The following is a 13,485-nucleotide window of genomic DNA, read 5'->3' as shown; positions in this document are numbered from 1 at the left end:
TGATACATTTTACTTTTACACCTTAAAATTTCAGTTTAATTAACATAAAATAATTTATTGTAAAACACAATATATTATTTGGTTGTTTGTCTTATTGAATTCTACACAAAGCTACTTGAGAGTTATCTGCTCTAGCCATCCCTAAAGTAGAAGTTACAGACCAGAGGGAAAACAGCTGGTCAACACCACCAAATATTGGGCTACACTTTTATCAATGAAAAGTGGAACTGACTGTCATATAATAACACCCTCATGATTGAAAGATCATGCATGTTTGGGATTCACTTTCACAACCAGCAGCTTGTGAATCAAGTACTCTAACCCCCAGGCCATGCCATGTCCCATAATTTAATAATAAAATTAACTTATTATGTAAAAAAAATATATTTTTGGAAATGCATATGCCATAAGCACGATATAAGTAAATTAATATAAACTGCATATTTTTCTAAATAACTTCTAGTTTTTGAATGCTAAGATAAATTATATAGCATTCAAAATTACACACACTTGAACACCAAAACCTGAGTGTTAAATGTTTTTAGTTAATCTGAGTTAACAATATAAATTTGAAATATTAACACCATTCTGATTTAATTATCACCAACATTTACCTTCCCTTAGTAGACTGTCATCTATATTATCCAGGATACTTGGTTCTGAGATTATCCGCCGTTTTCTACTAAATGAGTTGGTATCTGAAGACATCTCTTGTAGGGACTTGGTCCTGGTTCGAGTTGATTCTGCTCATAATAAGGGTATTTTGTTGATGATCAAAAATGACAGATGTACATCTGTTCAATTAAGATGTTATTGGAAACGTACAAAAAAAGTGGGTGATTACTTCAAGAGTTAGAAACATTAACATAATTTCCACTTTAACAGCTAATTAAATCGACACAGTTTCACTTTAACAACTAATTAAATCAACACAGTTTTGCTTTAACAACTAGTTAAATCAACAGTTTCACTTTAACAGCTAGTTAAATCAACACAGTTTCACTTTAACAGCTAGTTAAATCAACACAGTTTCACTTTAACAGCTAATGAAATCAACACAGTTTCACTTAAACAGCTAATGAAATCAACACAGTTTCACTTAAACAGCTAATGAAATCAACACAGTTTCACTTAAACAGCTAATGAAATCAACACAGTTTCACTTTAACAACTAATTAAATCAACACAGTTTCACTTTAACAACTAATTAAATCAACACAGTTTCACTTTAACAGCTAATTAAATCAACACAGTTTCACTTTAACAACTAATTAAATCAACACAGTTTCACTTTAACAACTAATTAAATCAACACACTTTCACTTTAACAACTAATTAAATCAACACAATCAGAAGAATACATTTTATTTAAAACATTAACCCTTTTTAAGATTTCTGTCTGTTCTAAAATAATTAATTCACAAAATTACATAATATACTGTTTTAAGAGTACAATAAAAAGTAACTTAATATGTTAACACATTAAGAACATTAATAGCACCTACATGTTTTAACAGTATATGGTAAATCTCCTTAGAATCATCAAACAATCACATCAAACGCTTCACAAACTTAAACTGAACTACTAGGAAACAATTTCTTCCACTATCAGTTTAAACAAATACTTTGAAAACACCATACCATCCTACTATCTAGTTACCAAATATGTCACTGAATAAGAGTTACTACAAAAATGTAAAGCAAAGGTAATAAACATATGGTTCAGAATAAATTATATCTATCAGCATTTGTAATACTAGCAACTGTAAAAGCAAATTTTCACTCTAAGATAGGAAATATCTGGGCAAAAAAATTAATTTAAAATAGCATTATGTACAAAACATGCATTCACTGAGCATGTAATATCATTTGGCACTTTAGCACAGTGACTAGTTACCTTCAAAAACAAGTAGAGTTCAAGATTCAAAAGTTGACCAAGTTTTGTAATATACAAACTGCTTGATTGTGATCTTAACTGACACGCATATCCACGAGGTTTGGTTAATAAACCCTCAAGCAATTCAAACACATAAAGCATGCATACACCTTAAAACTTATTTCTACAAGCTAACCATCACATCTTTAACTATATTCAATAACCTACTTAGTATGTCAAGAATGTTTTATAAGTGATGTTTCAGACAACTGTAATTGGCAAAACAACAAATTAATCATATGTTCAAGTCCATATTTGAGGTAAGGTAACCAAGTTTTAAAAGGTTGGAAAACATCTTCAATTTACACATACGAAAAACATAAGGGTACAGAGTGTTAAACATCTGCCACAACAGATAAACATTAAGAAAATGTCTCTCTGCCAGTGAAAGAGGGGAATAATTACCTTTAATTATGAACACATCTACTGTACAAGAAATAAAATATGATGAAGTTTAACAGAAAAGTGAAATGGTTAAAAACAATCATTGTAAGATTATTGTAAGACATTTAAATTCAGATGGACGAGTATATAAAGCAAGTTGTAAGGAGAGCATCATTTCTAATGGTGCACCAATTGACCATTCCTAGTAAAACAGGTATATGTAGCAGGTAGCTCATCCTGCAATTTTCATAACAAGTTTCACTTGTCTTAAAAAAATACAAAATTAAACTTATCAATTTTTCACATCATTGTTAAAACTGGAAGGAAGGAAGTCTGACAAATTCTCCAAGTAACTAGTAATTCACTGAAATAGATATGAAATGAAACAATGTAAATTTTTATATATAATTCTCAGAAAATTTTCCATTACCTTCTGGAAACATCCTTTCTGTTCTTTGTATATCATCTGATGCTAATTTGATCCTTGGTTTCTTGTTGGATGGAGTGACATCTGATGTGCCATGTATAGATTTTGTTCTACGTCTAGATGTTTCTAAGTAAATTTTAAAAATTAACTACTTGCATTTGTTTTTTATTCTATTGGAACATTGATCACCCACATTAACATTCTGATTAATGAAAAGTTGAGCTAAAATAGTATTTATAGTGTTGGACACCCTCTGTGGTACAACAAATGTTAACACTAGCATTAAGCAAGTTATAAAGTTTCTCAACATTACTTTCATTCAGCTTCTTTTTTTTTTGAAGAAATACATTTAAAACACAAAAAAACTAAAACTTAACATGATAATTTGAAAAATGAAGAAGTTCTTTAAAAGTCAGTAAAATTACATTTCAATGTCAAAGTTCATTAAAATTCAACATATCTTTAGTGATAACATCAAGGTTCCAATAACAATGTGAAGTTACCAAACTTTTCTTTAAACAACTCTATAAAGCAAAATAGAACTTAAAGAACCTGAATACAATTGTTTACTAATGGTGATAGTTACATGTGTAATTTGTTGTTGCACAATGTATTTTCAACAAAAAAAGACATATGAAACACATTTTATAAGAATTCATAATCACTTACTTTAGCTTCTTAAATATCTAAGACATAAAATAAACTAGTTTTTTTTGTAGATCTTTCTCATTTGCCCTAACAAGATTACACGTACCTTGAACAAAACAGAACAAAGTACCAATCGAAAACCTGGATACTGAATAAAATAAATAAATAGGCTTCAAAGAAGGGTAGTTCATCACCTGAAAGGATATTTTTTGCTGATAGGCCATATATACTATGTTAAAGTTTGTAAAAGTTTGCACAGTTTTAGTATGTTGTCTACATATAGCTACTTTGAAATTTGTTTTTTATCTCCCTGGAAAAAAAATTAGACATCAAGTTACAGATTATTTTTTGTTCCATATGATGAGATTCCCATATTGCATAATATTAAAGTGTAAAGAACTAGCCAAAACTGGCTACAATCATTCATTCATTTATGAATAAAATGCAGGTTTCTTTATGGAAGGTCCTGTTTCCCTAAGTTGATCCATCTTCCTTTGTTTCTGAATGCCATTATATACAAAGTATAACTCTATCTTGGAAATCTCCAATCTGAACACACCTTCATGGACTAAGTGTATGAATATTTGAGCCAGAAGGGCTATTACATACCCTTTCCAAAAGTAATCAATTTATAGTAGCATCACACCACCTGAGAAATGCCAATTAATGGCAAAATATAGTTCTGGTACATGGCATTGCAATACAACTTTATATCTATTCTAGTTAGGATGACTCACTGACTTGCACAGTGAAAAACAATTTAATATAATGTAGTCAACCATTTGTAAAACAGTGCATTTACAACACTTAAACGTAACTGTAAACTACATTTGTGCATACCTGTCACAATTAGCAAAAACTTTTCAGGAAGCAAAATGTTTCAAAACATTTGTTGTGCAGTGTTATTATTTATAATAATCAAAAAGAGAAGCTTTAAAGACATGAAATCCTTCAAAATATTTTAAGTATTTTCTGTATGAAAATAATATGAATAACTAAATAAACCTGCACTTACCAATTTTAGGTTTAATATTTCCCACTGAAACAGTTTTATCTTGCTTCCAGTCAGCAAGTTTTTCTTTTTTCTTGTTTTCCTCTTGCTTAAATTCAGTTGATTTATCTTTTTTTTTGGTATAAACTTGCCTCTGTTCACTTCGGTTTTCCTCCTTTTTACTTTCAATTTGTTTAATTTCATTTATTTTTTCCTTCTTTTTACTTTCAATATGTTTAATTTCATTTGATTTTTCCTTCTTTTTATTTTCAACTTGTTTAATTTCACTTAGTTTTTCCTTCTTTTTGTTTTCAGTTTGTTTCACTTCACTCAGTTTTTCCTTCTTTTTGTTCTCGGCATATTTTAGTTCCATTGATTTTTCCTTCTTTTTGTTTTCAGCTTGTTTTAGTTCACTCAATTTTTCCTTCTTTTTGTTCTCAGGTTGTTTCAGTTCACTCAGTTTTTCTTTCTTTTTGTTCTCAACTAGTTTCACTTCACAAGACTTTTCCTTCTTTTTGTTTTCAACTTGAACAGATGTTTTCCGTGTTGCCACTCCAGGAGAGTCTTCCAATTTAACAACAGTTTTTGAGAGCCTAGTCTCAAGTCTTGGACTAGTTTTGGATTCAATTTTGACAGATGTTTCGGCATAAGATTGCCTTCGGGTTGTCATAGTAAGAGATGGCTTGGGTATTCCTTCTTGCACTAATGATAGCTTACTTTTAGTTGGTGTTTTATTCCCTGTATCACTGTCCAGTGTGGTATTCTTTGGATTTGAAGATACAGATTGGACAGTATCATTACCAGGAAGGTTTTGAAACAGATTAGACTTTTCAGTCAATGAATTTTCAAAAGGTCGATTCATTAGAGAAAAACTGTTTTCACTAGAATATGACAATTCCTTATTTGAGTGAAATTTAAAATTTTCAGTGAGAATGATGCTGTTGACATCATCTTTTGTATCTGTGATTAGTTTTGAATCACAGTCACTTTCTGTTACTTCGTCTTTAACTGTTACATAACTAGAACTTGGTGAAGTACCAACACTTTCTGTGACATGTCTAGAAGTGCTACCCACACCAGCAATATGTGTTTTGCCAACATTTTTGGAAGAATCTTCACCTTTACTGTGATAGTGTTTGATGTGAGACTGTAGAAGATTTTCTTTTCGAAAACTTTTTCCACAACCAACTATATGACACTTGTAATGGTTATGGTCTTCTTCAATAACGAATTCTTTAGGAGCCACTGAAAAAAAAGAATTCCAAAGTTATATACGTTCCATCAGTCCCAAGAACTTGATAATATGCCAATCAACAAATGATTTTTGTGATGAAAGTTTTGTTTTAAAAGAGAACAAGGTTTATATGTAATCACTAACTACCATAAACTTTAATAAAGAATAACAAAGATGGGTAAATAACTCAGTTTAATTAATTGCTTATAAGCATCTATTACAATAATTACTAACATGAAAATAATTAGCTAATCAAAATTAGTGTTGCTTGTTAATGCTGTTTTAAATTATTCCAGTTACCCATGCAGCAGAAATTTTGCTATTATAATTTCTCATCACTTCTAATTAATTCTAGGTTATTCAAGTTAATTGACTAGTGCCACTTTTCATGAAAATAATAAATTAAACAAAATTAGTGTTTTCTATTATTAGTATTTTTCAATTATTCATGCTAGTATGATTTCTACAAGCATGACTGTGAAGAACGGTGTGCATACATTTTCCTTGTAAAAAAAGTACAAATGTAGCTTAGAGGTCATCAGTGTAAATGATGGCTATTTTTTGTGTTAACATTGTATATTTAAATAACAGGTGTCCTGTTTGGTTCTAACTGGCTCTAACTGGATAGTAAGCAATGAAAGGGAAAACCAAAAATATGTCTGTTGTAATGAATTTACTATTATATATTTATTTTAACATTGATGTTCGTTTCAGTTAATTACATGTATAGAAGTGCATATAACTTATACTGTTAACTGTGTATTGCAAAATTCCTGCCCACTCAAAGTGTTAGAATGAACAGCGTATATATTATACATGTATAGCAGCATTGTTGCCAACTGAAATTTCGAAAACCTTACTTAACAGTCATAAAAGGTAGCCACTGTAACAGGTGGAGAGGCAGTATATATTGTTCATTTGCTACAGTTTGTATTCTGTAAACCTCAGAAGCTACAACTGTGATAAACAATTATTAATCAGGAAACTACAGATACTTGAACAAGAATGTTTATAGGCTTTGAACATTATAAATCCCTTAACTTCAGCAGGTTACCATTGGACATTAGTATTTCTATGAAGACATTAACTTCAGCTGTGAAAAATTCATGTGTGATCAGCAAGAGGTATATAGCCATTAAATAAAATGTACCAATAATAAGTCAAAATCCATTTGCTTATTGTGAACAATCAATAAAATATTTAGTTCCAAACCAGACAGAAGAATCAAAGTTGTTTGTAAAGCTGTTGTATATAAATCATTATTTGTAATAACTGTTATTATAAATTGTAGTATTATTTATTTATTAGAATATATTTGTATTAAGAAAGAAAAGTGTGTATCAATCTTTTTGTCAAACATCATACATTTTACAAATCTCTATATTTAATTAACTTCAATATTTGAATTACAATTAACTCAGTTTCAGGCTGTTTCAAATCATAATATGTAACACTGTCCTCATGAGCCACATACACAGTGCTTAATATGGTAAGTTTTAAGTTGTTTGAAATGATATCTCAGCATGCTGTTCCTACAGTTTCCGTCAGCCTGTACTGTAAAATGTTAAAATATTACTAACTTGTGTCCTTTCTAAATTTCCATCCAACCAAGAAGTTCTCTCTTTAAAGCTTATGCTAGTTTTAAATTTATAAAGTTATTAATTACTTTTTAATGCTTTCACACTGATGATGCAATTAGAAAAAAATGCAAAAACACCTGTAATTCAATTTTGTTTTCATGTTATTGTGATTTTTATATTTCCCAAGATGTTTCAATTTTCATCTTAATAATAGTTTCAACCTCTGCATCTTCACAAGTTTTCTGGTTGGTTGTTTGATTTAGTGTTTTATGGCACAAAGCAGCTAGGCTATCTGCACCAAACATCTGGTGAAAAGGTAAAATTAAAATAAATTTAGTAAAATTCATAAAAGGAAATTAAGGTAAAACAAAACAAAGTTTAAAACAAATAGCATAAAACCAATGTTTACATCTAGTCTACAACGTTAAGAGAAAAACTACAGTAATAGAAGTCATAAAGGACTTTCTGTAGTGTAAATGTAATTATCATAACTTGCCAGGAAGACTAACAGGTAAGTACAAAAACTGCCGTCAGACACTTGAAGTTGGCCTTTCCAGTCCTGGTTCCGAGTTATTTGACGTGAATGCCATTTTCAAAAGTAAAGTAATGAAAGTTTTGAAATATGTGCAGCAAAATTTTAATAATAACTCAGCAGGATGACTAATGAGTAGTTCAAACAACAGCGTTAGTCATCTGAAGTTGGCCTTTCCAGTCCAGGTTTCGAGTTATTTAACATTACAGCCATTTTCTAATTTCAAATTGAACTAGATGGACTGTGATTCTTGAAATGGAACCACATTAAAAAGGTTTAATATATAAATTAAAAAGCATAAATGGCATTAAAAAGATTAATGGCCTTTAAAAAACTATAAGCTTTACCAAGGAGGACAGTGTCACCACAACCAGTAACACTGTCTAACGTTATGGACAAACCCTGGGACAGAACATGTTTAAAATAGTGCTGTCGTTGAGAGTCGTAACGATGGCAAGAAAGTAAAATGTGGCTTACAGTGATTTGAGTGTTACACAAACTACACACTTGTGCAACAGTTCCAGATAAAGGAAAATGATGAGTTAAAAAACTGTGACCAATGTGTAGTCTAGTTAGAAGAACTTCCTCTTTCTGGTCCTTACTGAAGCAAGACGGTCAAAGTCTAATATATGCCAGACCGATGAAGGACCACTTTGAGTTCCACCAGTGTAAAGGGACGATTACAGTTATAGAGACAATCAGCTCAAAAGGAAAGAGGTGATTGCTCTGCCCAAGACTTGATGGCTAAGAAGGTGGAGGAAGAAGCAGAAGTGCTAGATACCCGACAAAAGTTTTCACCTAGAGTATCAGTGATGCTCCGAGTATTAGCTACTTCCTGGCCATCAAAGAGCAAGATTGAGAGGAGGACATAATTATATTGCCCACCGACCTTTCAAACATTGTCTCGTATTACTTTGGAACTGGTGGTAGAAGATATGCTGGTTGTGAACTTGATCTAATATTCCTTCTGGCTTTGACGTCTTACTCACTGAGCATGTGCACAGGCCCACTGGAAAGTGATGTGGTTCGAGAATGTGGGATATCTACGGAAAGTATCCCAAGCCCATTTTTGAGTCTTCCGTGCCATGTGGCAGGCAGGATTCCACCACAGACGACGATATAGTGAAAAACGTGTTGAGGTTTAAGGAATATATTGAGCTGCTGCTTGTATAATACAGTCAGTTACTGCTGCCACATGGTCGTCTATTGATGGCTTATAGAGGGTAGCAGGATCAAGTTCTGCGAGAGCAGTGAAAGAGGACCAGTTTGCCTGATACAACTTTCACCAGGGCATCCGGGTCAGTGGCATTGACCACAGCCATTCTCTCTTAAAATTATAGGAAAATGATCACTGCCTCATGGATTATTGTCAAACCTCCATGAAAAATAGGAGAATAATGAAGGGGAGCAAATTAAGAGATAAATAGCAATAAAGGACTGACTAGGTGCATGAAAATAAGTAGTCAGACCAGTATTGAAAAGAGAAAAGTTGTGATCAGAGAGTATATGCTTTACAGAGCGACCCCTTCTATCAATATCAGCACTTCCCCAGAGGGGATGATGTCCATTAAAGTACCCCAGGATTAAAAAGGGAGATGGCAAATGTTCAATGAGTGCATCAAGGTCTGATTGATCATATGTCTCTCCAGGCGACAGGTAGAGAGAACAAACAGTGATGGTATGACCCAAGGAAACATGGATGGCTACAGCCTTCAAGGGTGTGTCGAGTGGCAAAGACAGGGTGAGCACATGCTGATCAACCAACAGTACCACCCTCCATGCACCCATCCATCACACAGCCTGTCATTTCTGTACAAAGAAAACTGCCGAAAGGTGACTATATTGGCAGGTTTCAGAAATGTTCCACTTTATCAAGGTGGCCATTTTTATTTATGTGTACACAAATTGGGTGGAGAACCCTTCTGTGTATGACCACATCTTTTTCCTTACTGTCCTTATTCGAGGGAGGTCTACTGACCTCCATGGATCCTTCCCTGGGTCAATTGGGCAGGTCTTTGCTGTTGGAATGAGATTTCAGTGATGGAGGATGTAAACGAATGATTGTTTTGCATCTTAGGGTGGGAGAAGAAGATGTATCCGAGGAAATGCCTGTACCCGGGACCAAAGGATGTGGATCTTGGGGTTTGTTGGAATGTACGTATGGGACAGAGATGGGTGTTGAAACTGATTCATCAGCTTTTTTAACCAAGGAGGTCAAAAGGCTTTTGAGAATGATTCTTTTGGAGGCACAGACAGATCTGTCTACACTTCCACTGTAGTTGTGGAATGAAGTGCAGCAGCACACATCTGAGATGGAGCAATGGACAGCAACTTTCGAGCCTCAGGATAAGTAATGTTTTGAATCATTTTCAAACACTGCACCTCTTTTTTCCTCCAACCATTTAGAGCAAGAATGAAAGTAGAATGGGTGAGAGCCATTGCAATTGATGCAATGAGGGTCCATTTCACACTCATAGGCAAATGGTCCTTGCAACCACAACAAGCACATGTCAGAGAACCACGACACAACGTCTTTGAGTGACTGAACCTCTGACCCTGGAAACATCAGTGAGGGTTTGGAATGTGGTGATGTAAATGTCAGAATGAGGATACTGGTTGGCATTGTAATTCCATCTTTGCGAGTGGAGATACGCCTCACTGTAGAAACTCCTTGAGTGGAGAAACCAGAAAGAATCTCTGACTTGGGGATGTTCTTCAAATTCCTCTCAACAATAACTCCTCATGATGAATTCAAAGTAGCATGAGGCATAACCTCAACAGATATATCCCCAATTGCTTTTGAATTCAAGAGGAGTTCCCTGTGTTGAGATGCGGATGTTTCCACCAATATGACACCAGATCAAAGCTTCTTTACTGACTTTGGAGAGCCAGCAAGTCCCTCCAGTCCCTTCTGAACAAAAAAGAGGGACATTTGTCATAAAGGTTTGTTTGAAAGAGAATGTAGGATAAGAAAATGAAGTACAACAGGTGGTACAGATGTTGAAGATTGCTGCTCAGAGACTTCAAGACATGGTCATTTATCTATGGACTGTTTTTTCCCTATTTTATTTAAGTTTTTATTTGTAGAATCCATAATAAAAAAAGGGAAATTTTGGTGCCCAACTAGCAATCCCCACCATGGAGCCCTACGAGGGGACGCACTACAGTGTCAAACAAGGACACTGCAGTAATGCCAGGGTTTTGTGAGCACTACACCCAAACACAAGCATCAGATACAATGTCCACAACACCTGTTGAGAACTTCCAACACTGGTACTTGGTTGACCCTAGCCCCAGTGGACCAGCCGATCAACCTAAAGGGGGCCACTCAAAGGCCGTCCGTCAACAAGAATGCAAGGCCAAAGTGATGTGTTTAGGTTGGACCCCTCAACCACCAAGATCCTTTCCTCCCCTTCACAGGTCACCACGCATGGGAAACATGTGGGTAGATGTTTAGAAACCAGAGGAGGTAAACTGAAAAAATGGAACCTTCCCTGGGAGGTCCCCTCACTACATACAGGAATGCACACTGAGGGGCAAGTTTTCTTGACAAATAAACATTTGAAAAAAACCATTGAACAGTATTAATAGTATTTTCAGCTTGTTACAGGTTTTGGACTAATTTGCATATATGATGCATTTTCATGTAGAACAGTTTAGGATTAATTCATAATTTATTGTATCTGAAAGGTAGTTTAAAAATGGGTTTAAAAAAAAACTAGCTGAAAACAGGAAGACTTGTCTCTTGTAAGAATAATCCATAAGTTGAACATAACAGAGTCAAACAGTTAACTGATTAGTAAATTTCATTAATCATCCAACTCTGTATTTACTAACTACCATAACCTTTACAGAACTTACCACTAAATACCAAGACGTAAAGAGCATATTACTAAACGCCATAACATTTATAAAATTTATAATTGAACAGCATAACCTTTAAAGACCTTATACAATGTCACATTAAAAAATTAATTTATAATCATTGTATGTCAGGACACTTGGCACTAAAACATTGTTTATAATTGAAATTTTTGTATGTTCTAAACTTTAACTTTTTAATTTCATAAAAAACATTGAAGAAATATAAACATTTTTTGGTAATATAATGCGTACGAGCTCTGACGTATCCCCTTTAGAAATTTGTAACATTAAATGTAAGTTGCTGCAATCTCTAACCAATTATAAACTACAATTTATTACAAGCAAAAATTCAAAATTAGAATCTCCTGCCTTTTTGGTTTACTGAGATGTCAATTAATTTGTCAAACCCAACACAGTACCTCACCCCTATTTAATTGTTAACACTAATTTGTAATTAGTTTTATATTGCTTATGCATGGTTTTAACTAATAAGGCAAACAGAATCTCCTCTGCAACAAGCTAGTTATTTAATTTTGGCACCTGTATTATTCATTTGACTGAAGTAGTTAGTTGTACAACCACTATTGTACAGCCAACAAACTTCTTAAACTCATTTACAGTTTACATATAAATAACAGTAAATGCAGGACATTTTATACTTGAATTTATTTTTGGTCAACCAACTTTATGAAACTCAATGAGGTTTACAGAAGAAAATCTATTCAAGTGCAAACTGCCTTGAATATTTATGAGTAATGCAAATCCATATTTTGTAATGTAAATTTATTTACTGTTACACATTATTTAATAAAATTAAAGAAGATAAACTTCTCAGCATAGCCTAAAACACCTTCAGTAAAACATAACATCTAAAGTTACATTACCTTAGCCCTATATAACGGGACATCCTCTAGTCAACCTGATGTCATGTGATGTTTATCATTAGCTGTAAAATAACCTCCAACAGACAAAACTATTGATTAGTTAATGAACCTAACCAATATTTACAAAAAGAAGTTAAAGATGAATACAAGGAATATAATTATTACTATCAATCAATGACAATGACCACAGTACAGAAAATTAGTTATCAACTGTATAAGTTAAAATATATAATTTTACTTAATATATAAAACTACAATATTAGTTTGATGCAAGTGTGGGTTTCTGGAATAATTGATATCCAGTCAGTGCAACATACTATAGACTAATACTACACACACACAAATCTAATTTAACTGACCTTTCTGTGCACATTTTACTTCTGCAATTTCTAAAGGTAAAAAAAAGAGAGAGAAAATAATTAAAAAAAAAAGTATTTTTTCTATCAAATAAGGTAATTTAAACAAATCATTGTATTATGAGCATTATTTAATTCTAACAACACATTAAAGTTTAATCTCACAAACTTCAAACAATACTAAAATTGTTGTAGAACACTGAAAACTGTTATATAGAAAATACTTGATAGAATAAAGTAATTCAGCCCCAACTTCACAGAAAACCAACTTAAATATGATGAAGAATAGCTGGATTCCACATTATGAACCACACCACAGAAAAAAACACTACTAAACAAGCATACTAGTAATGTGATATTTAAAAAATAACATATTAGAAAAGTAAAAGCATGCTTTGAAGTACACAATCTTACCTCAGGAAAAAAAAGACAGATTAAAACACTGTGATTCAGATGCTCACAAACAAGAAAATAACACCAGTAATTACACACACACACACGCACATACACATATCTAAAAAAACAACTGAACAACAGAATTTAACATTTCCATAAGTTAAATAAAATATTATATACACATTTTGATATTATAAAAAATTGCTAACAGCTCCGAATCATATTCAGTATAAAACAGCCTACTATGACTTGA

At 32.8% G+C, this 13,485-nt stretch overlaps 1 protein-coding gene across 4 annotated transcripts in view; it reads right to left on the bottom strand.

The window, feature by feature from the left end:
- Nucleotides 1-13,485, bottom strand: part of LOC143256665 (uncharacterized) — a 66,836-nt gene that overhangs the window by 8,950 nt on the left and 44,401 nt on the right. For all 4 annotated transcript variants that reach the window (XM_076514169.1, XM_076514170.1, XM_076514171.1 and 1 more), the window contains 4 exons: nucleotides 12,840-12,869; nucleotides 4,411-5,631; nucleotides 2,751-2,873; nucleotides 615-743 (listed from right to left, as the gene is read on the bottom strand). In XM_076514169.1, coding sequence (XP_076370284.1) covers nucleotides 615-743; nucleotides 2,751-2,873; nucleotides 4,411-5,631; nucleotides 12,840-12,869 — 1,503 coding nt within the window. The remainder of the gene's footprint in view (nucleotides 1-614; nucleotides 744-2,750; nucleotides 2,874-4,410; nucleotides 5,632-12,839; nucleotides 12,870-13,485) is intronic.

This window comes from Tachypleus tridentatus, chromosome 7 (assembly GCF_004210375.1).
Source record: "Tachypleus tridentatus isolate NWPU-2018 chromosome 7, ASM421037v1, whole genome shotgun sequence".
Classification (NCBI taxonomy): domain Eukaryota; kingdom Metazoa; phylum Arthropoda; class Merostomata; order Xiphosura; family Limulidae; genus Tachypleus; species Tachypleus tridentatus.
The sequence above is the reverse complement of the archived record's forward strand: the minus strand, read 5'-3'. Positions and strand labels throughout refer to the sequence as shown.